Here is a 27,213-nt window from a genome sequence, read left to right as displayed (position 1 = left end):
AACTTTTCTCTTTCCCCATTTCGATCGTCTGCATATCTCTGGGGCTTCTCTAGTCACCGAATTGATTCCATCGGCGGTGTAGGTTGCTGTCTCGTCGCACATTTTTCGATAACGATGTTTCATTGGGTTCCAAATCCGTGGAAAAACAACTCGCCTTGAAACAAGCAGCTGTGTCAGACATTGACCTTTGTTGACGGGTTTCGACTTGATAAAGTCTGGATGGAATAATCGACGTCTATGGGCAAATTCGGGCGCAGACTATAGTTCGATCAGTAGTTAATATTGCTTTTTAACAATGCCCATGCGCAATAAAGTCACACTTGAACGACCCCAGTTGGCCTACTTTTAAAATCTCATCGGTACTCACGTTTCCCGTCGGCTGCGATTCTCGAAGCGAACATGCATGGTTATTGAAATCGCGTACGATTGTTTTCATGTGAATGGTTCCCTCCACAATGATAAATAAAATCGGCTATGCGACTATACCCTAAAGTCCGATTACAAATGGTCGACTAAATAGTCTGAACTATCCTCCGTTTAGGCGGTGTTAGTCGAAATATAGTTACCTGTATAGTCGTCGGTCGAACTTGGCCTATGATGTAAACATACAGTGTACTTTACAGTTTTCTACACTTCCAAAAAAGTCAAAAGCTGTTGCAAGATTCAAGTCTGATTCCAAATGGTCGACTGAATGGTCCAAACCATCCTGCGTTTGGGCGGTACTAGTCAAATTATAGTTAGCGATATAGTCGTCGATCGAACTTGTCCTATGATAAATTACTAATTTACTTTACTATTTTTTTTTTACACTTCCAAAAAAAAAGTCAGCTGCTGCAAGATTATGTATACCATATTGATATCAAGGTCGCTGTCTCCCTTATCAGTTGCATTTTGTAATGTTTCATAAGAGTTTCAGGCTTTAAACTTCTGCTTTAGTGTCCAGGCCTCTACTTGTCAAAATTTGTTTATCCTAAACTGCTTAAATGTCGCTTTCCCAAAAGAATAAAACCTACATGTATACACATTCCGATTTTGAACTGTTTATGCAACGGGGAAACTGCAGGTGTGTTTCGGCAATAAAATGTGTCCAACCAGGGTAGTCACATCAGTGCGGTCCGTCACTTTGATAGGACGTCGCCCTTCAAGCCCTACCAAACGTAAAATATATTATTCTGCAGTAACAACGTTTATGGCTTTGTTATTTTGTGAAAAGTGGGATTCGCTTGTATAAATATGGCTGGGTTGTGGTAACTCGATGTGAAAACAGACCGAAGTTATTTTTTTAGTATTTTACATTAAATTTTGCTTTGTTCTTTTGTTTGCTTTTCATTGCCTGGATCACACCAGGTACCGCCAACGCGATATATAATGCTTGATTGTGTCAGTCAAGTCTTGTAAAATAAAGATGAAATCATACAGTAAAACTTTATGCAAATAATTTGTGTTATTAAATGAACCCGTGACGGAAAACAGTATAATCAGGATATCACAGTTTTGTGCAGTGAAACTCGAAGGACATAAAACACCAAATAACAGACGGTTTGTCTGATTTCTTTTGACAGTCATGTTGACATTTTAGAAAATGTGACATATTCTTGTCTAATTCCCAGAGAGTTTTAATAATCACATCTTAATTTAACATTAACTATGAGAAAATAATGTACAGGGCAAAGTGCCCAAAAGGTTTACCTCTTTTTATCACTTTGTAAGATGAACATTTTCCTCTGTGTTCAAAAGATTGTAGAATTATATTGAAACTTACAAACTCACTTAGAATACAGGAAATTCACAATAGTGCGCCCCGAAGAGTCTGCAACGCCTTGACCAATCACAACGCGCGAAATTTGTCAACCCTTTCCAAACGTGCATTGGGTCGACAGATTTTGCGCAATGTAATTGGCCAACGCGTTGCGAACTCTTAGTGGCGCACTTTTGGGAATCGCTCGTATTTAAAATCAGCAATCTGTACACTACGTTTAATTATTTGTTGTGTAAAATCGAGGATTTCAAAAGATGATCAGTATTCAGGCGTAGAGCAAAATTCAAACACGAACATAAACGCGAACATTGAAATGATTAAACCCTGACTGGTGTATCTATTTATTTATGTTACATCTTCTGATATTAAAATTGTGACAAAGTGAACTTGGGATGGCTGGGAAAAACCATAAGTATAAAACTGTCATCAAAAGGATGTGGTCAAGCAGACCCGTGTGCATATGAAAAAGTAAACAAATATTAATAATTGAAACGTATATAAAATGTTTTTTATATAAACAATATCGTGATTGATACACGAAAGAGAAAAAACTCCAACACGCAGTGTACAAAAATTGTTTCAAATTACATTTTGTGAAGACACAAGCAAGCCAATCGGCAATCAAATTCAAGACAAGGCTGTACAAAGGCAGAAAATCAGATGTAGGCCTAGACAAAGAGCCTCACAAGCAGACCAAATCAGACAAAGTTCTCAGACAAAAATTAGACTCCTAAACAGACAAAAGGAAGCAGTCCAAATATAATGGATATTTATTTCTCCAAAAATAGCCCATTAATTATGGGCTGATGACGTTTTAAGAACATCAGCATAAAAGCTATGGGACGGTGCATTGTTCTGCTTCAAGCTGTTTCGGAAGTACCATTAAACCCTCTTATATCCTGCTGTATTATTTTTTTTATTTTATCTTCATCGTCGAAGCTGTCAGTGAAGACTGTACAGTCTCCTGATGAAGTCAATATATGAACCACGAGAAGTTTATTAGATGTTTGTGCTCAGAACGAGTTGTAATAAAAATCGGTTGTGCGTGCCACGCCCGAGGCAGCAATAATAACGTGGAGTGTAGCGTCTGCAGGTTGGTAATATGAAAAACTTCAACGAGAAACGTGCCAAGACTTCAAAGAGGTCATCCAGCCATATTTGCTGGGAATTTATACGTATTTTACCCGCCAGTCTTCAGCGCATGGGAATCTCGGTGGAATTCTGCAGTGAGTGCGTATGGGAAAGAGTATCCCAGGCCTGCAGTACAAATCAGAAACGGTGTCGCAAGCACGGCCAGAGCGCTCAAGTGTGCTGTTTGTTTGAACGCGGTAGATCTTCATTTAAGTCCCGAATGCGACCTGTCACAAACCGATGTTGTTTTCGAATCTCTTCGCGAATCTAATCCATCAACTCGTGCATGTAGGGTAACCTAGCGTGCGTGGGGTTGGTTTTATTGATTAAATCTAGTTCAGATTCCATTAATCGCTCGAGAATGTCGCAGGACTGTTTTTGCCTGAAGATGAACGTGAAGAGGCTGTCCTTGTGTTGATAAAAGAATCGAGTTTCATGTATGGGGTTTTTTATAATTATGTATTTACGTGTTAATATCAAAACAGCAATAAAGAAATGTAACATGTTGGTAACTGTGTCATATTAATTTGACACAGTTTCCATCTTGTTACATTTTAATTTGAGAGTATGAAAGATTGTGGTCTCAGATGTTACTGTTCTGCACGTCACTTTAACCAAAGAAGCTGGTTTACATCTGCTCTGGTAATCATTGGAAATTGGTACTTATAAAATCAAATTTTCACCGGATTCCATTTCCTATGTTACTTTCTGTCATCGCTGAATGAGAACATAGAGCGAAATGGGTCTCGCCATAAACAGCCTTGGTTTTTTTCAGCGGACGAATTATGCATGTACGTGCATCTTACACCCGCGATAGTATCCAAAGTGTTGGTGAATTAAAGCCCCTCCGTTGCCTGGAGGGTGTCCTCCATACCGCATGCACATGCAGTTGCATTAGCTTTTAGTACACTTGCACTTAAGGTGGGTGCTTGTACATATCCAGTGGTGAAGTAACGCACGTGAGCCGATTGAAATTCTGATACTTTTGAAGGCGAGTTATGCGCCTCGGGGAAACTCAAGCCCCTGGCAGTGCCGTGTTAGTTATTCCCGCCTCGGATTGGGGGAAAAAACGGCGGGAAAAAGCGTTGCCCCCGTGGCCGTTGTATTAGATTGGGGGCGTTTCCACTAGTTGGTTGGCATAGAGCAAAAGAACATGCAGCTGCATTTACATTGTACGATACATCAGTGCCTTAGCTGTAGGCGTATCTGTTTGGCCGGAGTTTGTTTCTGCTGTTCTTGTTTTCGCATTCACGAGTTTTTTGTTTTTGTTCGGTGTTTTCGCTTTGTTCAGCCATTACCAATTACTGTGGTTCACGGTCTTAAATTCTGACACCTTGCTTTTCAGATGCATGAAGATTAGGTGTAAAACCGTTTGAAACTGCCCGATGAAGACGAGGTACCATTCTGTTTCTTGGAAAGAGTCGTGAGTCGTTTTGCTGTTACTGTTGTATTTGGCTTATGCAGTACGATCGGTAGTTTTTTGGGGGGGTTTTTTTGCCAAAAAAAAAATTTAAAAAAAATAAAAAGTTAAGCTGAATGAGGAAAAGTCTTTTGAACCAAAAGATGATTGCGAATGGTGTTTGTGTAAGACCAATGGTCGCGGTGTATGCTGTGCAGGTCGCGACAAAAAAGTCTGACAACTTGCCCCTTCCCCTGGGATGCCCCTTCCTGTCTGATTAAGGTCCACGGATTCCTCAAGTTGATCAACAGCAAGTCAGGTCATCATTTTCACGGATGCACCACCTAAAGTTGAACAACCTCCCCGGCAGATGCGTAGTCTGTTTTCTTTAATAATGTAAATTTCTTCCCTTTTCCCGCAACTCGATCATCCCTGAGAGATGAGTTTGTCTGCAGAGAAACCACCACACCGCACATCGTCGGACATATAGCGGAAGGAAGGATAAGCTGAATATGCGAGCAAGCAAGCATATGGCACAGTCTTCCTCGTGCATTTTAAAGCTGATCCAGCTCCTTAGTTCGGGGAGTGGGATCAAATTTTATTTCTCGAGTTGGGTTCAAAATTTGGATGCAGGTTTACACGCTTTGGGCAGGAAAGGAAATGGATTCTTCCAAGCAAATTGTCTCCCCCTCATTATTTTTCAAAAAAGAAAAAGCGACACCCCCTCCTTTTAGGGGTGCTTCCGTTGCCTATTCCCTCTACCACGGATCCGCCAATGCATGCACGGTTCTTTGCTCACATCCCGAGGATGGACCGTGGGACAACATGATTCTGCTATGGGCTTGGTAGATAGTGCTGCCTTTTTAAAACAGTCGTCTTACAGAGCGGAAAAAGTCACCATTCTTTCTATTTGCAAACGTAACTGGATTGTAATTTTTAAAATGTAAAGTTGAAATGCAGAAGTGAATGTCAACGGTTCAGAGGTTGTGCAATCCTTTGGTCGTATTATCTGGGGATTTGTTCAGAGAAATCTCTCATGCCGAAGTAATTATCTACTACATAATCCATTGAACACGGAATTGCAAAACGATGCAGTTGTTTTCCAGACATGGTGACAGATTTAGAAATCTTCCGTCTCACGTCGACTACAGCTGAAAATCAGTAAGTTGAAACCGTTGCTTTCTAAAATTCAAATTCGTATTCACCTCTAGGTCAACATTTTCTTGCACTTACAAGGTGCTCGATATTCCTAGGCCAGCCAGTCTGACACTCGGCAGAAATACCTCTCCGGCGGGTACCCTGCTGACAGCAGTACCTGCGTGCGGGACATCCGTCGGCTTTTTGCGCAAGCTGTTAACCTAGGCGCGCGTGTGAAGATCTGTGCAATTCATCATGAAGTCAAGGGCGCCGTTTATAGCACTCGCTGACAAGTTGGGCGGTGTAGAAAACGTGTCGAAGGGTCGGCGTCTGCTTTGCACTACAAATTGGCGTCTTCAACTTTGTTGACGGCTCTATGGTGTCTGGAGGCCAGGGTCAGGGCTCAGCGGCTGAGCGCCATCTTCGTTTTATGGGGTGGGATTAAAGGGGTGGTTTGCTGAGAAAATGGTTGCGTCTCCTTTTTCATTTCATCCTCCAGAGCTTTCATTTTCTTGGTCTTCTACTCATCAATAGTTTCTATAAGCACGTATTGTACGTTGATACCTTTTCGTTTTACTGTGTAGTCTTGTAATCCTTGAGACAAAAGGTAGATTTGTCGATGGGTGTGGTACATTATCTAAGTGAATTTCAAGTTGTGCTGTTTGGGGAAGCTGTGGATTGCAGAACTCGGTAGCAGTCAAAGAATTCTACAAAGTCAAGACAATTCGGAATGCAATTCCTTCCTCCCGACTACAACCATGCTTACCTCTCTTGTTACAGTGCCCCAGCTAGACTGAAGGCTTTACAACTGTACACAAAAACCTGTTGCCAGAAGTGTAAGATTCATATCATTGACGCCTTGTGTGCTAGTATAGCAAAACCTTGTGGCTTTATTGGTGGTTGGCACAAGCCCCCGTTGTATAATTGGTACAAATTCCGTAATTGCTGTCAATCAGGTTTCAAATTTGCACTGAGCTATCCTGTATCCCGGCATCATTGCAATCTACATATATTCATTCAGCATGGATGTAAATTGTGAAATTCTATCCTTGTTGCAACGCGCATGCATGGCGTGACGGGTCAGTGTCAGTGTTTGAGATGTTAGCACCATATGAAAAAACCTGTGCTTCGTAAAATAATGCAGACTTTCCATTTCAAGTCTGATATCCATAGTCTGTAGGCACGCGTTATGGAATTGCAGTTTGGATTTGTGGGAGTGGGCCGTGTATACGCCATGCAACCCTCGTGTTGGGACCGACTTTCCGTTCATATCACTAACACCTTTTCCAATGGGTTCTGGCAGCCGAGGTCAGCGTGATTTACTCACCAGAAATCCAAATGATGTAGTTTACAAGTCGCGCCTTGTAGCTACATGTGTTTTGGGCATTACCAAGTGCCACGGCATTTGCGCGGAAAAGTTCAAGATACACGTGGCGTATAGTTGCCCAGACCCGCTGTGCTGTGTAATAAATGATTCCTAAAATGATATCAGTGTGAGAACGATAAACAGATTTGATTTTTTTCTAAGAAATTGGCGAAGGCTGACGGTGTTTCCACTTAAGGCGAAAGCCTTCCAAATTGAATCATGCTTTCACTGGAAATCCAGCATTTGATGTAACAGATTTAATTTAAATGTAACATTCAAACCACAGCACTACCCTTCTGAGTGATATGCCTTTTTTTTGTACAAGTTGGAAGGTTCCTTTACTTATGCAAATTTGTTCAGTGTTTGGAACACAAAGTGACAAGCAATTTACAAAAATGGACAAACACTCGCACTGAAATTTATGCGAACGTGCTTCAACTCGGCTACAGCATTAGCGTTGGTTATGAAGATTAATCAAATTTATGCCGTCCATTTATATGCTGCCCGAAACAAATCACTCGTTTATGGGCCGCTTGATTGTCCATACCCGCACAGGTGACAGTCCTCTAAATGGGCTTTTATTCATTTAACGATGCCTCATTCTAGTCAACGTTATCATGACATCAGGCGAGGTGATATTAAAACACCTTATGTTTATGGTTGTTTACCGGTTGCCCAGACATTCACAGAGCCATTAACCTCGATCTCAGGGTGCGTGACGTCAATAAATAGCTCTTTCCCGTTCCCGTTCTTCACCCTTGTATTTCACACTTTCTTTATTGTTCACAGAGTGCTTACACTTTATCTGTGTGAAGATTGTTAACGGATGAGTGAATCATTATGGTGATGTGTTTGAAATTTGGCCTACGGCCGTATGATCGCTTGTGTTAAGGTTTGATTTATTTACGGGGAAAACCTTTGACCGCGTTTATCTTTCAATTTTAGCGATCAAGTTCATAATCAAGGAACTTGTTTATTATCACCTTTTCAATAGTAAGTCATCCCTTTACCAAATGTGGGCAGTATTGTGAGAAAAATTCCCTCAAAATGGCCGCCTACAAAATCAGTGTATAACGCATCATCATTGGGGGCGTTCATTTGTATTTATTTTCCACTTATGCAGATGTTCAAAGCCCCGTCTTGTGCTTCTGCTTGGTGAAATACTGGACATCAACAGGGGAGGACGGGGACTGTGAAAGAGACGCTCCAGATTGTCGAGAAAAGAAATATCATTTCTCTCAATATTATACCCGTGGTATTTACTGGGCGAACTCCCATAAAACACGGTGCCAAGGGTTCATACCGACGCGCGGTCTACATCCACTTTACACGTGTTTTACGACTTTTATCACCAGGGTTTACAATGCGGAACTTCTCAATTTATGATACCCTGTGGCCGGTGTATAAGGTTTATTATACACGAGCGTTTGACACTGCGATGTTCAAAGCTAGCGTGGTGTCGAACGTTTTATTTGTGACCCCAAAATGGATGGTTTGGTTTAATACGGAGAATAGCCATGCATGATGGACGTAATAAAGGTTTCTAATCTTAGTTAGGACTTATTTGTTTATGTAAAAACAATAATAAAGCCACCGTCGTAAACGCTTTATGTACACGACAGGGTGATTGGTATTTTCTGGCAGCATTTCTTCAAATGGCTAATCCGCTCTGTGTGGATAAAACATGGGCCAAGTCAAGCATGGTCCAATGTCAGTTGTAATATCTCGATAATTTCTTTGTGTACGGCCTTTAGCCTCTAACATTTTTAGCTCTTGCATTTCACTACTCCATTTTTTGTCCACGTTTTATCGTGGGTAATGGTCTATATTTCTGACTTTCGTACATCATCTATTGCACTGTCTAAGCATTCACGTTAAAATATTAAACTGAATATCCAGCATTGGGGTTCTCATTTAGTGATCAGGCGATTCATTTTGGTCTAACTTGATCGGTTTCCTATGAACATAAGCTTTATCAACGAAATGCCTTGAAGTGGTAGACTTTGTGTGGTGCTGCAAAATTACTAATCCCGTGTAGATTGCAATCAAAACGTTGTTCGCGGCTATTAAAATGTGTTGAAGATGCTGTGTTACAGCGCACCGATTTTATCACCGCGCCTTCTGTGAATAATTCCATCTGTGAGCTAGCTTACAATCAAACCAGCACCCCGAAATACCTCATCACAGTCATTATCCCCTTTTGGCAGGCTTATCCGTCAACAATGTAGCTCTGTGGATTCCCTTCCCCATCGTAATCCCATCTTATTAAATTGCCTGACACGCGTTAATCCCATCCCCACCCGGTTTGGCCCTGCAACGTGTTGACATCTTAAAAGTTAAAGGGAAACCAGGGGGCTCAAATCAATGTTTGTCCGGACCGCACTGGCTTCATATATGTTTTTGGTCAGTTTGCTGAATTCACAAGGAGGTTGAAACAAGGGTTTAAACGAATGATGTTCATGTAGACTTTATTAATGGGAACCGCACTTGCGCTGCACTGACTTGAAACCCAAAGCGATTCATCGTAACTACAAGGCCAGTAGAGCCACTACAAATTACAATGTATGTACATTTTGTCATTTTAAGTTATGTTTTTGAAAAAAGAAAAACAAATGAAAATTCTGTTTATCATTTTAGTACCCATTCGTATTGTTTAAAAATGTGTCTTTCAATCCAGCTCATCACTAAAGTTCGTAGGAACTGCAGAAAATGAGAAACGTATTTGGAGAGCATTCTGTCAGTAGACCGTAAGCCCAAGGCAAAACGTCAACTGAAAATTTCACTCAGGTTTTGGGTTTTTTCCAAGTCTAATTGTCCTGTACTTTGTTTCAGACATAAGCGCTCTACGTTTTCAAGACTCCCAGCGCATGAACTTTCAGATGTGGACAAAACTGCACTCTCTGACTGTTGAGTTGGTGGAGTGGTGCCAGTAGACATTTAATACTACAGCATATTGAAGCTAGAGTTGCCTGGTGTATACATGTAGGGTCCCTTGTATACCTCCATGTAAATTCTTTTAGGGTTTTCATCATTATATAATGTTTATTGCTTTCGTTCTCACCCTCAACTGTTCAATCCGATTTCCTTAATCTGACTGCAACAGTACTCGATTATCTCTGTTCCTGTTGCCCCATTCTTCCAGCCCTTTCTTGCCCGTAAACCAGCTCTATCCTTGCCCAAAGAAATAGGTGCCGTAATCTGACAGCTTTCCCTAATTGCAATATCCCAGTCGCACTGGGCCCTGGCCTGCAAGGGGGTTCACAATAATGACCACAACTGCTCGCCATTGTTGGGTTTTATCGCTTTTTTTTTTCAATCGGCCATCATGAGTTCAATTGGCGGGGCCCCAACAATAGCCTTCCTTGGATTCACTTTTTCTGTACTCGCTCGATGTGGTAACGACAGAGACTAACGATTCCAGTTGACTGGGACTGAGCCTGACAGTAGAAAAAGCAAATGCGCTCCCGGCATGCAACTTCCAGAGTCTAATGCTCATGTAGTTTCCTGTAGTAGGCGTACAAGTCAAGATCCGAAATCAAAGGACTCCTGTGTATATATTTTAGTGTGGGTTGGGGCATGGGTCATTTGAAAAATACCAAACAGATTTTGGTATGCTGACGTTTAATATTTTAACGTGAATGCTTAGACAGTGCAATAGATGATGTACGAAAGTCGGAAATATAGACCGACAAAGTCGTTTGCTGTTGTCTTTTTATCAGCGTTAAAGGAGGTTTTGGTTGTGAGGTAATACCTGTTGCACCTTAGTACTGGCGGAGCAGTGAATTATGAAATACCAAACTCGTGTATAATACGACTGTGATACACTTGCTGTGTCTACTTGCGTCACGACACAAATCACGACACAAATCACGACCGTATAAGACACTGGCACTGTATAAAGCTGTTCAAACCATCCTGCCGGTCATTACTAAATCCACGCTTGTAATGGCATACCATAATGAAATTGGCAGGGCTTTAGCTAAAGTAGAAAAAAGCTCGGCCATTCAGTATGACATTTGCATAGTGCCAGTCATACCCGCGTGTGCATATTGGCCGCCAGATCAAAAAGTATATATATGATTCAGCTGTTATGACTATTAACTATTGCTTCGTTTTGTAGTCGGAGCCTTTACGAACGTTGCGTATCCGCTTGTGTTGATTTACCAAGAATCTTGCTTGTCCACACCGCCCTAGTATTAAGTACATTATTCCAGTATTCAACAACCCGTTCCATCACATCGGACAGCTCCATTTTGACTGCAGTCACGAGGGGTGTTGACCAGTCAGGTTGGAGAGATTGAGTTTTGTGAGCTGGGTGTGGCAGGTTGTTTGAAATCCACGCTACTTCTGTCCACAAATTTACATGAGGATAAACGAACCTTCTCGGGCAACTCACCTTCACTTTGCCGTTTGGGATTTTCATTGTTTTGTTTAATGATAAACCTAATAATTTCACTGACTATTCCTTCAACCAGTGTTGAAGATGATGTACAACTCCAAATGGGAGATATTTGGAAGCTTTTTTGAAGGTACACTTTGAAAATTCTATCTTTGTAAAATCATGGTCGTACTAAAAGAACGTTTATGTAACCGTTGTCAAAACGTAACTCGCAGTTTCGTGCTTGAGGAAGAAAATGTGTGTACGTGTACTTTTCCCTTAAAATGACTGTGCAAATATTGGCCCATTTCAAATTGCACATAAACAAAAACTTGGGTCAAACTTTCTGGATTTTATTACCTATTGGAATTGCTGTAGTTTGTTATACTTTGTATATACTAGTATAATAGGGAATTCTCCTTTTTTTCCACAAAATAGTTTTTTGTTTTGCATTTTTAAGGATTTTCGCTCTCCCCAAATAGGAACAAGTGTCATTGTTGAGACTTATTGTTTTCGTTTATTGTGCATTTTGCGTCTTTCTAGCAAATTTCATCATGTTGATGTTCCGTGTCATTTTTGTGAGTGTTTGCAGGGCCCCGGTGGAAACCAGTTTTAGTAAACTGGGCATACCCTGGATAAATAAAATAAAACAAACACTTTGAGCTATATCACATACAGACTCTATCAAGTAAATGGCCAAGTACCCAAGAAAATCTGTGGCTCTGTAAAATTGTTGAAATGGGAAAAAAATTCTTTGTTTCACGGCTTGTAAATGAAGCAATCAAATTTTCCGAACCCGACCTGGAAGCGGAAAGTTGTGCAGGTGACTTCGCATTCTGTAACTCAGAAGGCGACAAACATCTGTAGCTGTCAGTGTGACATCACAATCAAGTCAGCATGGATATTGTGTGTTCTAGCTTGGAAGACACGAGTCCTGGCAATGTCCTGTCCCCGCCATTTGGCTGGCTGCATGCCCACGTTGCAGGGAATTAGTCGCGGCTGACTGATGTCGGAATTCGCCTGAAATACCTCAATTCATAAATCATAACCAGTGAATATCAATGATTAATGACGAGGCGACTTCCCCTCAGTACTCTGTACCCAGCGATGGAAAGGGTGCTGGGAAGAGGGAAAAATATTCAGCACCGGGTGCGGACAGATTAATATGGCTTATGACTCGGCAATACGCACACCTGCATGCGCCAAACGCCACCCCTGTAGGTGTGAATGGAACGCGCTTTGTGTACACAGCGCCCCAACGTGATCGAGTCGAAGTGACTGTGTTGTTGAGCCACTTCGCTCGTCTCCCAATTCAAAGTCCATTCTTGGCAGTGCAGGAACGGCACAACAACCACACCACAAACACTGCCGTTATCATCGCGACTGGCTGATCACACACTCGTACCAAATAATAGATGCTGACTAGATTGACTGTACATGTACCTCACACTGCCCAACATACCACTCGCCGCTTTTACTCATCTATATAACGAGTTCCGTCTACAACTTGACAACTGCCACAATATTTTGTCAACCGTACAACTAGTTCTCTACTGAGTGTCAATTCAGCCTTGGATTTATTATACCCCATGACTGTGCCACAGCGCGAGCAACCGCGCTAACTCTCCAGTGCCGATCGCACGTGGACTTTCACTGTACTGGGGTCTAATCTTGATTTCTTTTTTTCTCGGCGCACCACTGATTTCCAAGATCACTGCTTTTCATGTTTCGACCTGAAGACTGAACAGTCATGGGAAACCAAAGGTAAGTTTGAACTTCTCGTAAAATATTAGACCTATTTTGAGGTTTGCTCCGCTTTACTTCCTGGAATGTAGGTAAACAGTTACTGAGTTTCGTTGGAATATAAACCTTTGACAATGTTAACTGATTAACCCGTTTGACTGCATGGTCAGTTTGGAATGTGAAGGACCTGGCTCTCTTTTGAACAGGTTTGAGATTAGTATGATTAAACAGGCATTTGTTTGAATCTTAGCGCTCGTGATGACTTTGGCACTGATCATATATCAAAGGTACTGCACACTTTACCACGATGTGTACCGTTCATACCCGTAGTTTTATGGTGGTTATTAAGGGCACCCGTGGCCGTGGAGGCTATCTCGCGACCCAAGCCGCTTGTTTACCGACTCCGGAATGCCCCTTTTCTGTGGGGCACGGTGTGCCCTTTGTGTCCGCTCCTCTTTCACCAAGCGGGTCCGAAGAAAACAGCCCTCAGCGAAATACAGCTGAACAGAGGCCGATGCCCCTGCCGCGGTGCCAGCTCCAGCACCCTGGCATCATGAGATGGAACTAAAAACCCGCTAGGGTTAACACCAGACCGCTAACAGAGAAGAAAGAAACTTCGGTTGCCCAAAAATCTCGGAGGGGTTTATCTCCGAGTGCACCGGCATTCTGTCTTGGAGCTATCTGCTTGGGCTGATGTTGTGGTCATGACAGATGAAAGGTTCTTATAAATATCTCACTGACGATTTCTAACACTATTCACTGTCCCTCCAAACAACTTTTTTTAGGGGTCACTATGCTGTAAGTTTATCCTTTTTTTCTATTTCATGTTTTTTTTTCGAATTATTGCCCAGAAGTAACGTTTTTGAATGACTTTCTCCGTCTAAAGGTAAAGCATGGGGTTGGGGAAATGAAAGATTATGCACGTAATGACAACATGATACAATGACTGATTTCAATTTTTGCTCAAAGTTTTCGCCGGGCATCACCGAGTTTAAGTTAATGTCAAAGATAGAGCTTGCGTGCTTGTGTATTTCACCTCATTGATCCTGCCTGAATTTCACTTTTCAAGATTTTTCATTCGGGCAGACCACAAAGACTGTCGTGCAAGGACCTTCATGTTCAGCTTGGTTTTGCTTAGCGTGGCTTCAGCTGTATTACTTTTTAAGCTCACGGCGATTCGATCAAGGTTCATCCTCCACGTCTAGAGCTATTTCTGTTCTCTTTTGATCCTTCAACTTGCCTTTGATCCTGCTTGTAAAAATTGCCTGATCATCTTAAATGCGCTCACCCACTTCACTTGTCTCCTCAGTTTGATTGCCCCGTGGAGCTGCGTTTAAAGTGATCAGCCTGAATCCCAATCCCACACTGTACACATTTAAGGTCTCGCCAAAAGACTAAGACAACCGGGTTGTCTCAAAGGGCTTGCACTAATGAACACACTTTCGCAGGATTCAGCCAATCCTTGATCTTTTCTGTTGACTCTGGGCTTTTCCTGCATGGTTAAAAGTTCCACTCGCAACATTCATGTAGGTTCGGATTGTGAAAGTCATAATCCGAAAATCGGAACAAATGCGGGCCGGGGGGGGCTTTTTCCTACGGGACGGCTCAACTGTGAGCTTAGTGCTGCTGTAGACGCAGACTTCCTCTCTCAAAGAAGAACGTTCAGTGTTACTAATTTCTACTGTCTTACTGACATAGTCATAGACTATGACAACTGCTTGTTCGAACTTCACTGAAGTTGGCCAACTTAAGTTGAAGGAACTACGTTATTCCTAAACATAGGGCCTACTCCAAATGCTGCAGTCATGAAAATCGTCTCGTTTAAACTAAAGAAGTATAAACAGGTTGCATTCTAGATGATTTGAAACACTTGAAGATTTTTGTATGCTGAGCAAAGTACGTGAACTTCGTTAATATTTTACGGTTACTCAAAACGAAAATTTTGTGCATGTCATCCTTTTGTGTTGTACGTTTTCATGTTGGTTCAGTATCTAAGGACAGAGAGTAATCATGCATTACTGTTATTCACGTCACTAACATTATAGAAAGAAAAAACACAGTAAGTCTTGATGTTGGCATTGTTAGTACTGTGACGTGACCCCTGCAGCGGCTGGGCCGACAAGCTTGTCTTCGGTGGGCCACCGTAATTGGCTCCGTCAGCTGGCCCGGTCGATGGTGATAACTCTCGCAGTTTGAGATGGTTAGCGTCCAGTGCGTGGCCCGCTGTCCCCGTAAATACCATCAACCCCACGGCGCGGTGCCCTATCAAAAAGCTATTGAAGAGGCGTGTGGATATGCAAGTCTTGTTGACGACTGACGATCTTGTGAAGAGCTTATGTGGCACCTTTTGCAATGTCCTTGCTGTAAAAACATTGTATAACATAATTTGGCATGAAATTTCTGGAAAATTAGGTCATAAAATATTTATTCTTGGAAAAAACTTGGCTTCATCATCAGTACCGGCCAAGTCGGCTCTTCAGTGCGGCCTGCAAACCCTTCCGCTGAAGGTGATTCTTTTTATATTTTTTGTTATTATTGGGTACTGTTACAAACGCAGATGGTTTGTGTCATATTGACGGTGCAACTGGCTTATTTTGTATACATAAGTTCTTATTGACAGCCGTTAGAAGGCTCAGGTCAGTCAGAAGCCTTTCGTGTCAAAATCAGTGATGACAATTCGGCACCATTCGATGCATAAGTGTGACTTCAAAGATGACGGTTGTGTCTGCATATAAACCTGCACGCCATCCAGACAACAGCTGAGATATACCAGGCTCGTCGAGCATAATGCACGGGCATTGGATTTATACGTAGGTGGTATCTCTTGTCACAATGTTTGCAAACCGTGAGTCCTTTTCCGGGGGCCCCAGTCAGCATCAATATGATTATACAATCCACAGATCTGTATTTAAGCCATAAGGCCAAGGACATGACTACTTTACAGCTGAGCTGTGTGTATAGGCCTAGTCGAGCTCCGTGTGCTGCTGTGCGTGCGTGTATCTTCGGCCGCGTATATATACCGACGAAGGCTCTCCAAGGTGTTGTTTTTGGCGGCTCGCTCAAATCTAATTAACCTTCCTCAACTCTGTACGCATGAAATGTCACACAAGGTCCCCGTCTATGCTATTTGCCGCGTAGGCGATATCCAGATTTAGTTGTACCTCCCATGTTTTCACTCAGCTCGGGCACATTATTTATGTAATATACAATGCGCATTCCTCTTTCCGTGCAGTACCTTTGTACGAGCACATTCCGACTTCATATCCGAATCTTTTTTTGTCACTTCACCTTTCTGGACACGGTGGGCATACCTGATCTGGCGCAGTACTAGTCCCAATCTCACAGCTATTGGGCCTATATGCTGTGATTACCTAGCCCGCGGGTGATTTCATCCATGCGTTGCGGGCAGAGGAAGAATTCCGGCCCGCTCGGATGGCTGGGGAACCGCGGGCGGTTTTTGTCCCGGCAAAATTGGAGGTGTGAAGCGTGAATAACGGGAATAAAATATGTCGGATGCGTTCGCGGGTTGCTACTGCATGTAAACCCGAGCTTCAAAATCCAGTGTTCGAGACAATCACCGTACACGTTCAGGAAAATCTCGATATACCCTAGAATTCGTGGAATCGTAATGCACCCATAGCTTTTACCTGTCAACGCTGGCAAACTATAATGCAACGCAATCACCAATTGTTCCTCGAGAGAAACAGAGTAATCATCATAAACGGTGGATGTCTGATCCCAGACCCTTGGGCCATCTGGTGTTGTATTATTTACTCACTGCTCGTTTGCTGTCCTCAATGTTGGCATGACATTATACTCTCTCGCTGAAAGCTTCTCCGCTCAAAAACTTGGATCCATCATCTAGACGAAGATATCTCACAGTGTGTAAGATAATAGCTCTTTTATTTTAAACTCGATTTGGATGTAGTGCCCAGTAGGTCCTGATTTTGATGCCCTCGCCCTAGCACCTCCCTTCCCAGGAAAACCTTTGAAGATGGTTCGACCTTTTTCATCCTTTGACAATCGCCCAGTAAAGTCTTGCCTATGCGGCCAAGAGTGTTTCTGCTTCTCCTTTTTCGGTTCGGGCCTGATCGAGCGATCGGCACGCTTTATGGGGTGGTTACGACAAGGAGCCCGGTCCCCGCGGCTCCTCTGCGCGACATTTATGCCCCACTCAAGGCTTACCCGGTGAAGAGTTTCCTGGGCGATCCGTCGGCCTTCGGAATGCAACTCAACTTTCGCCGAGCACCTTGCATACATGTACAACGCATTGTTGATTAGCGAATGAAGTCGCCTTTACATAAAAATTGCAGTTGTGTCTGGAAATCCCAATTAGACACGCTCTTTGTGCAGTTCGTGTGCAGTGCATAATATGATAAAAAAAGAGAGATGTCCAGACGTAAAATGTGTAACATATGGTATTCGTGTATGTTTGACTGCACCGTAGCCTCTGGGGGTAATATCTTAATTGAAATCCTCCCCAACCCATTTGCTCCTTGACATCCCTATTTGCATTTCTCGGGTTGTGATATTTGAGAATGCTTTACACAAAAAGGATAGCCTGGGTTTCTCCGCGCTGGTCTCGCTGGCATTGCACGGCCTCTGTGTGATGCGACCGTGAGGACATCGTTATCGTAGTGTGCACAGGTACTGCAGTGGCCGCAATATTAAGGTTTTCACCATGCACACCCCCTCCCCTCGGGACAGGTCACAATGACCTCTTAACTAATGGTCAAAATTGAATATCACGATTATGCCATTGTTGCACAACCCATTGAATAGAGTTGGCGCTCATCAGAGCATGGAGTGACAACAGATCAGTGTATGTGCGACACGGTCCGTGGTGTCCAGGTTAATCATTCTAATAAATTGCACTCGGTCATCGACCGTTTACTCTTGACCTGCCGTCAGATGCCAATTGACGAACATCTGATAACCTATTTACCGAGTTTTGTCTATGCTATGCGCAGTGCATAGGGGATTATGTAGCGTGTATAGACAGCCCAAGTATCTATGACTATACATTATTAAAATTAATGGGAAAGGACCTCATGTATACTTTATGCACGAATTCCCTCCGAGGTTATTTTGTTCGACATCCTAAAAGTCACTCCACTGCTAGCCAACGTTCTCATCGACTCGCATCACCCTAAAGGCACTTCCTAAAACTGCTCGATAATTTTAAGGTGGGTCATAATGTCGCAAGACATCGCAGAAATCGTGACAGCTTAAATATTCCGTAAATCTGTGTCAAGTAAACCTGTTTCTGCTTCAGACGAAATTGTGCCGTCCAGTATTCATATGACACCGCTAATGCATCCGTAAATCTCTTCTTGGAAAGCCGGGTATATACGAGACGCTTTATTCCGAACCAAATTCCAGTCCATTTAAGTCTATTTTGTATAGAATACATCAAGTTCTTAAAGTAACGTTTGCTTCATGCATAAAGAGGTCATAATCATAAACATGTTCGTATCCATTCGTTTTGTTCAACGCAGTTTTAAAAAACTACGAGTGGAGGGTTGTTCGCCCATAAAGTACACTGCACAAGTCATTATTGGTGCCATTCAAAAATGGAAATGAATTTTTCATCATTGAATACATTTTACCGACTTGAGTGGTTATTTTTAGAGCGTGCACACATACCAGGATGTGGAGTCCGTTCTGTAGTTAGTATCTCGGCCGGGAAACACGCTCTGAATTCGGGCTGAAGTCCAAAGTAATCCGCAGGTCCAAAAATGTGTCAATTTATTATGATTACAACCACCTTGCACGACTTCACATCCAACGATCGTGTATAATAATGAGCAAAGTTCAGCCGCTGAGCGTGAAAATTGCGACCACCAGCAGCGCTGAGGTATTCGCGTCTTTCAAAAAGGCTCCAATATAGGCCTATATAACGCCGTGGACTGTGCGATGTAGGGCATGATGACACGCCTGTGTACACTTTGATTAATTGCCATTCTAATTTCATGTGGTCGTCACACGCGAATGATTGCACACCTGGATTTGGTAAAGTACATGTATGTATCGTGGTTCACCTCGCTAACTTTGACACTAAAGTTGAATTATCTACTGACTCATATGTTTTTACTCACACAGATTTTAGAATTAGGAAGCGAAATGATATCTACGTATCATCACCTAATTTGCCCCTGCAAAGTAATTTATTTCCGTTTGCTGCCCAAGCAAATAGGTTTCTGTGCGGGAGAAAAACCCAAAGGTCGGTTTGAAGGAGTTTCCCAGGTGCCCGGAGTCGGGTAGAAGTTGGTAGAAAAGGGGGGGGCCAAGACTTCCAAAATAGCCTTTCAGCAAGACCTGGCCCGATGTTGACTCTGGGCTCCGTGGGGCCGGGATAAAGAAACAATGTTCCATTTTACCCCACTTATATCGATCGGTGTAGGGGTGGGTGTTCAAACAGTGGCGGAGCAGGCCATTAACAAAGCGTTGAGAAATTGGTAGGGTGAAAAAAAAAAAGCGGGGACGAACGGAACCGGGGGCGCGTAACAAAATATTTTACTATCTTCCGCGCAAGTTATTGGTGCAGGTGTATAAACTCTACCCAGAAAATTAAGTAGACGGTTTAGGATTCATTATTTTGTAAAATGTGCGGTCTGGCCTCCTACCAACATGAAGAAATGGTTTTCAACTGTTTTCTTTATCGTGGCTAGTGAAGTCACCGTGAGACTGTGTAATGGTAAACTACTATGCTGCTATGGTTATTGAAATTCACGAGGGTGCGATTTTAAACATTGCATTGTACATCTGTATTGTGTCTCTTGAGATAAAAACGTTATTCCAGATGCAGCGGGTGTGTCTATTTGCGCGTCTTTCTAGGGTATCAAGAAAGTGCGCTGATTGCCTGAAAATTGGTAAAGCAGATAGTGAGGTCCACCGCGTGTCCTCTTGAGGCTCTACTGCCACTGCATTCCTAAAGGGCTACCGGGAAGGACTTTCGCCAACAAATTGATTGTTATCCGCCGTCGCTAAATTACATGCAAGCGACGAGAAGATTTTTTTTTTATTGCTTCATTTGTATGCTGCTTGGGTAACCTTCAGCGGCCAACCCGAGTAACGAGGACCGGGAACAGGGTGGTGTGAAAGGGGGAGGAAGGCCGCTGTTGAGAAGAACCACTGATATCACCTGAACAAAGAGACGCCGCCCGTAGCCAGGGGGCAGGAGTGTCTCACCGCCCAGGACTTTCATTAGATAGTCTATGGCTAGCGAAATATCTCTTCGTCGTGAGACCATTCTTAAACAGTAGTTTGGTTTCGTTAATGATAGTAGTGGTCATCATGACTGGCTCATAATGTGCTCGTGCTCGTATACGGATGGTGTTTCTTTTGCCTGTCTGTATTTGCTTTAAATCCCTTTAATGTTGTCAACGCTGATGTGTAATCAACGTTATTGTAAGTGATCAATTAGTTATGTCACAACTCACATGACCAATGTACATGTAATTCAAGAATTGTGTTCACACGAGTCAATTGAAACCTTTCTCTCAAAAGGGATGCAATGGTGGTGTTATGTCTTGATCTCGAAGAACTTTCAGCTTTTGAGTAGTTGTGTACATGCAATTAACGTAGATCGCGGAGACAATGAGTCCTTCAACTGCTGTTTGTTTTTTCCGTACATTTTTTGGTAGAGTGTTAACGTTCTCATTCATTGGCGTTTGGCAGTACAACACTTTGAAGCAGAAGCCTGCACCATGCGGTTCGTTCCGCACGGATTCCTCCCGAAACTGGGACGCGTGAAAATGCATTTTTTTTTTTGGCAGTCTGCATTCAGCCACATAGGTCGAGAGGCATAATAAAGTTTTGAGCTATTAACATGGATTACCGTTGAATCCACTTTGCACTCTAAGGTATGATTGATTTAGCGCGAGGTAAAATGTCATCGCTTGAATGCCTGCGCTTTTCGACGAAGTCATTAGTGGAACGAGGGGATAAATTTGGCTGTGGCGAGCGTGGGGATGTCCCCTTTTCGTCCGCGATTGCACGAAAACTTGTCTCAGTAATGGTCAATTATTTGGCGTCCATTGTCCCGACTTGGGCTTGATGTATGATGCGCTAGAACTGAACGCCACAGTATTGAATGCAGGAGAGCATATTTTGATTTATCCATCATCATCAAACCAGACCGAAGAAGCAATCTATTATGTGAACACTTTTGGAAGCGCTGCATTCGGAGAGGTGAACTTACATTGTGTCTCGCGTAGCCTGGCTGATAATATGCAACGGCTGAAATGAGTATGGGTCGGTAGTCCCATTACGGTAATATTCATGGAATGTGAAAATTGAAATTACCAGGTTCCTTGCAATATCAATCATGCTGTAGATAAACTAATTTCCACCCACATAGTGCGTCAGTTTCTGTGCCTATTTCTCTTTTGCCTGGCAGCACACTGGGAAGAAGAGAATTTCAGCCTCGCCAGGTGGCCGTGCTATCAGACAGATCTGTCAAGCATGAAATTTGATATGTGTGGTGATTTTTTTCTTAAATTCAGTGAGGACATTTCGGAACCAAGTTTTTTATCTTATAAAGAAAGACCAAAATGCTCTAACTGTCTTTCATCTAGGAATGTTTTATAAACATATCTCGTTCCTTAACAAAAGAAATGTATGTTTTCATGAGTTACGATGTGAAACTATGGACGACGATTCTGCCAACTGTCGTGTCTAAAAATAAAATGTTACCTTTCATCTGAACAGACGATTACGCTACCCATTTTATCATAACCGCAGATGTAAGCGTCCCCGTTTTTTTCGTGAAACTGTCGCCGCCGCGCAAGCAAAATAAATCAGTGATAAATTGAGGTGAAAAAATATCGAATCTGAGCGTATCACGCTTCATTGCTTCGATGTATCATAGTCAGTGATGTAGGCATCCTTTGGCAGACTTGGAGCAGTCCCAAGTGAATGTTATTCAATCGCATTGCAGAAGCTGCTTAATATCATGCACGTGGCAAGAGTCTTAACCAATGGGAACGAATCGTTTTTAAATGTATTCACAACACATCTGTGACTATAGTATACAACAGCGTTTGTGATTGGCTCATGTACGAATTACGCACTAGTGACAAACTGCGCGTGCTTAATCCCCCCGCTAGTGAGCTACGACAATCAATAACTTTGACGGTTTTACTTCCACTGGCATGCCAGAGAAATCAAGTGCCCAATTCCGAAAAATAACTCCTACAAAAATACGACGGAATTGGATTACTAAACGACGATGTGCGAACATTTGAAATATTTGCCGAATTCCCCACTGAGGTAGGTGTGGATTCCACATGTGTGTTGGCTGATTATTGGATAAATTGACAAGAATTTGATGTCGTTATATTTTTTGAAATTCCAAAGTCCAAAATGTCGTGGTTATGTTCCACTTCTTTAATGATGTGTAGTCATTGTAATCTGAAATAGCATGTGATTGTTCTTTCTTGTTATATATACATAAGGTTATTTAGAATAGAAAAACGACATGCAAGAAATTCGTGTATCACCTATCGAAAAAGAATACGTTTTGTACGCTGAGTGAATGATGAAAAAGCGCCACTGTGTGAGTTTCTGAGCACTTGTTACTACAACCGTAGTTCTTAATGGTAAACATCGTTACCATAAATTTGTCCCCGTTAATCAAATTGTAATAAAGGTACAGATTCCTGCCGTCGTTTTCTGTACACATTTTTGGCCTTTGATGTTACCGTTGGGTTGACTTTATTGGCGGTGACCACGTTACTGCACACTGTAAAGTGTAATTGTCCTTTTAGCGTGTAGCAATGGTATTTCTCACCTCAGATAGGCTGCTTTTGTTTGATCAAAGTGGTGTATAACTCTTGGTGTGTTTGCCCACAGCCAGGACGTATATCTAGGAGGGCATCATAAAACACTGTAGGTTACCGATAAGCATTGCTTTTGAACTAGGCTAACGTTTGGGGAACGTACTTGTGTACGTGTAAGATTAAGTTTTGCAATACACTGTAGTTCACAGGCTGCTAAATTTCATGAACTCCTTTTACCATGAATATGCAACGAGTTGCGTGGATCTTCCGGATCTAAGTACATTAACAGGGCACATGTTCTTGACGGAGCACTGCGTAGTTCGAGTTGGTTGGTGACTTATTGTGTACTGACCATGCTGTGCGGTACCATCTTGGGTATTTTTTTTCGAACAAATAGAAGTCAGTTTAACTTCATTCTGTCCACGAGGTAGGCTTTTACAGTTACAGCCAAGTCCGAAAGGATCGTTTGCTCGATCTTTCGCAGAAGGATGTTCTTTACAGCCACGCATTGTTCCAGCTAAATCCCCATTGTCCCCTTACTGTCGTGTTTGCTGCACCTGTTTGCGAGTTAGCATCGGTCAATCAAGATAAAGCACGCGCGGAAGCGAGACGTATACGTGTAAAAAGGGTTACTACAGTAGGGTACACACCAAAAGAGCTTTCAAACATGACGGCTGGGATCGTGTTTGCAGAGGCTGTTTCATTATTTACTGCTTAAATGAACTGTGGTGATGAGAAAGAAAAGTGACCCAGGATGAGGAATGTTACGTGCACGTGACAAGAGCTTGCAGTATTGTTCAAGCCGTTTGGGTGTAAAGACAGCTCGCTTTGCTTTATTTATAGTAACTAGATACAGTTGGCCATGCATGCCCTTTATATAGCCTACATGTAAATCAATGGGGCAACGGGTCCCACTGATAAGATTTTAACCGGGTATAACTTATAGTTGTTGTCAATTTGTGGTGGAATTTTTTACACTTTGTCAGAAAGCAGATACCGTGTATTAAGAAATCGTACATTTCTTTGCATGCCAATCCGGCTATGGCCCTGAGCGGTGATATAAAAGTGCGCCCTCTATTTTAAACCAGTCAATTTTAAGTCATGTTCTGTTCGTTGAGGGCGCCCTCGACATAAGTAACATTAACTGAGTGATCCGTGCCAAGGAAATCCCCTGCATAGGAAAGTGTTATGTGCAACGAGATTAACGAAGAAAGCTAGGAAGCTTTCTTGTGACAGGCGTGGTTACAAAATACGTTACCCACTCATTATAATCGGTTAGTCGTAATTAATTTTACAAGGGGACCGTCTGTCGTGTCATGATGGCGGCTGTGTAGTTCGTGTCGCACGGGTCTATTAGCGTTTGACTTAGCAAGGGAAAACTAGGTTTACTGGACGACATATCAAGAAATGTGAAACGCTAATTGCAAGAAGTATGTTCTTCCACCGTATGCCGCTTCTGAACAGTCTTCTTGTTCACAAAGACTAAAATTCCATCAACGCCACTCTGGCTTCCTTACACCCGAGTAAAATAACATACAATCAGTCACCCTTTCATATGCGCTTATGCAGAACATGCTGTAACGGTTATGAAAACATGGCATTTGACCCCAAGCGGTTTATCCGTGCGGTTGCCATGGTTCAGAAAGGCTGGTGGGGTGCTGGATAGCACATTGGGTAGTAGGCATGCCAGTGGTGGTATATATCACACCATAAGACAGAGTGTTTTTTCCCCTAGATCAGTGCATCGACATATCCCGTTTCTGTCCATTCCTGTTCCACACACTTCTTTTCTTTTTCACGCGGACGTCTGGTAGCAGACTCCATCCTGTTTTTGTCTGGACTGGTCTCAACCGTGTGCATGTTAGTTTTTATTTCCTCGTTCCCTACTGTTGAGAACTAGGTGGGGAAACATGCAGGGGTTGGGGCGTGTTTGATTAAATATTTCTATCACTTCAGAATGAAATTGATTTTCTACCGAGTAGTCCGCGGTGTCAATTTGAGCGCCATCAATCAGTTGCTTGTCGTGATTAATTATCTCTTTTTCAACACCTGTGTTCTTTAAAATGATTATTTTAGTTGTAAAATAACCCCTTTTACCGGATGCAGTGTCGAGTTGTTTAATAATTTTCAAAGTTTATACTTTTTTTGGCTTGAACTTGTGGTTACTTGTATTTGATAAGCAAATTCCGCTGGTTTTTATAATTAGGCCTAACTTCAAATCGTCAGTAGAAGTCAATTGACCTGCCAGCTAGGCATACAGTGCACGCAAAGTGGGTTCCTTGATTAGTTTCCGTCCCAGTAATTAATGAATCGTAGAAACGCGTAGGTGTCTCGCATTTTCGCGTCAGATTTGCCCCTTTGTTTGAATTTTGGATATTAAAACTGTTCGGCTTACTATCGAACTTACCTCACGTGTCACGCTGGTAGCGTGTAATTCATAGTATTGACTCCGTTGTCGTTAGCCCCGATCAATCATGGTGTTGTTATTTGGTTTGGTTTGGTTTGGTTTGGTTCATTTCGAGGTTTAATGTTAACGATCGCATATTTTGGCAACCAAAGCAACGCGTACGATAATCATGTTCAAATATCACAAAGACGAGTGATGTATGCTGAAACTCTGTTCTCAAAAAATAAAGAGAAAGCAAAATATTCCATTGGCTGTTTGTCTATCTTTGCATTTATAGGAGCAGCTGTATGCTAATTTCCACATAAACATAAACCAGGCAGAATTCCTGCGCAATTCATTACCCGCTATACAAGTCCCCAGTATACGACGTCCAAAAGACGTCTGGAGATTTTGTAGGGAATGGGAACCAGTCTCGTGGACTCTGCAGTCTGCACGGAGCAGAATGTTGCTTAATCCGAGAGAATTTGCCCGCATCCCACATGTACGTCAACGAATTTATTGCTTAGTCAGAGAGAGAGAGAGTTGCTGTTTCATTTCAATAACTCTATATTTATCATCGCCTGCATAACACTTGAACTCCGTGGCATGACCAGGGGCAAGGCTTGGACGGTCCTCGTCTCTAGACGTGCTGACAACTTGATCCTCACTCTTAAAACCCAGATTGATTTAAATGACTCCGTCACGAAAGCGGCGGGAAACTGTGAGGGCGGGAGAGGAATATCTTCGTGAGCTCCATTCAGTCGACGGTATATTATCACAGTAGTAGATGAGACGGGGTTAAATTGTGAGTGGTTTTGATCTGAATTATGGAACAGTAATGACAAAGTAGCCTGAGCACGGCCAGGGGACATGCTGCTTCCTTGTCTCGGTATGATTATACTCTGTCGACGAACGGGCATAAGCCTTAAAACTTTGTTCATGAAAAATTTGCCTTTTGCATGTCGACAATGTTAATTCGAGGAGTACAGCCATCAGGGCAACCATTCTACATCCACAACTGGCTGCAATCAATCACATTGTTTGCTGTGTCGTTGTGATCGCTGGGAAAAAAGTAGTAAAACGTTTTATTTGTATGCTGCAAAAAGTGTGGTGTTTAATTTGACACCCTAGGTGTTATCAGATAACCCTGAGGGTGTTAGTGAAACACCAAATGAACACCACAGTTTTGGTAGTGTATTAGTCAAAGCATTCATGACAATTACGCATGTGTGTATTAAATGGGTATGGGTCGGAGGACCCATCTTCCTGGGGCCGTAGGCCATCATTTTTCTGTGTCGCGGTGAGCCATGGTAGACTAAAACACATGAATGAACCGTCTTGAACCTGCCCTAGTATTGAAGGGTTGAACGTGGGTAACAACCAATCAGGTTTGAAACGGTGAATCATCAGCTGGAAAGGGTGCAACTGAACTCTAGGCATTGCATGGCCGCTAGGGAGTAGGAAGTGTGAATGCACTTTTGAGGTGAACATGGCTTGTGTTACGGTAAGTTGACATATCTTCATTTTTGGGGTCAGTATGTCGCTCTGCTTTGCATTCTATCAAAGCCGCGCCGCACCTTGGAGTCCTATGGCGGATGCCTATGGTAAACATGGTTTCCATGATTAATTCGTCGTAGGTTTCTAATTGGTTGGCACTTCGGAAGAGGGAATAAATATTGTTTCTTGAATCTAGACCTTATTCAAATCGCTTATGCTCCCTCGAGGAACTGCTGCATAAAACAGCCGACATTAATATTCCAAACTTCTCAATTGAATCACTGCAGTGGTGTCACGTAATAAAACAGAGCATGCCAATGAAATCTTACAGAAAAATAACTCCAAAAAACTGCTTTCTTTAGAGTCGAGCACACGTGACTATGTCGCTTTCCGCATGCCCGTAGTCATACAGGGTTAGTGGATTCTGCATCAAAATACGTTACCGGTATGTTGTGACGGTCGTTACCCACCGGCAAATCAACAGTCACCTGTTTCTTTGCGGAACGGTATGTTGTTTGAGTTTAAGCTTTTCAGAACTCCTTATCAGTATTTTTCCGTGTTCCTGCATCAAAGTTCGCACCTGTGCTCACCGATACCTTTGTTATCGTCGCTGTTTGGTCAACAAGGACTTCGCA

General features: G+C 42.5%; 1 protein-coding gene across 4 annotated transcripts in view; it reads left to right on the top strand.

Annotated features, from left to right (window-relative positions):
- LOC110987184 (repulsive guidance molecule A-like) overlaps positions 1 to 27,213 on the top strand; it is a 105,891-nt gene that overhangs the window by 62,928 nt on the left and 15,750 nt on the right. The window contains exon 1 of one of the 4 annotated variants that reach the window (XM_087136775.1): positions 4,261 to 4,313. The exons of 1 other annotated variant lie outside the window; for it this stretch is intronic. In XM_087136775.1, coding sequence (XP_086992901.1) covers positions 4,276 to 4,313 — 38 coding nt within the window. In that variant the 5' untranslated portion in view covers positions 4,261 to 4,275. Of the gene's footprint in view, positions 1 to 4,260; positions 4,314 to 12,472; positions 12,935 to 22,130; positions 22,187 to 27,213 lie in introns of those variants that run through there. 2 more of the 4 variants (XM_022249689.2, XM_022249680.2) reach the window with 2 other exon arrangements.

Source organism: Acanthaster planci, linkage group LG05, assembly GCF_054643075.1.
Source record: "Acanthaster planci isolate LZ-2023a linkage group LG05, COTS_SCS, whole genome shotgun sequence".
NCBI lineage: Eukaryota > Metazoa > Echinodermata > Asteroidea > Valvatida > Acanthasteridae > Acanthaster > Acanthaster planci.
Note: the sequence above shows the minus strand (reverse complement) of the source record. Positions and strands in the feature narration are given on the sequence as shown.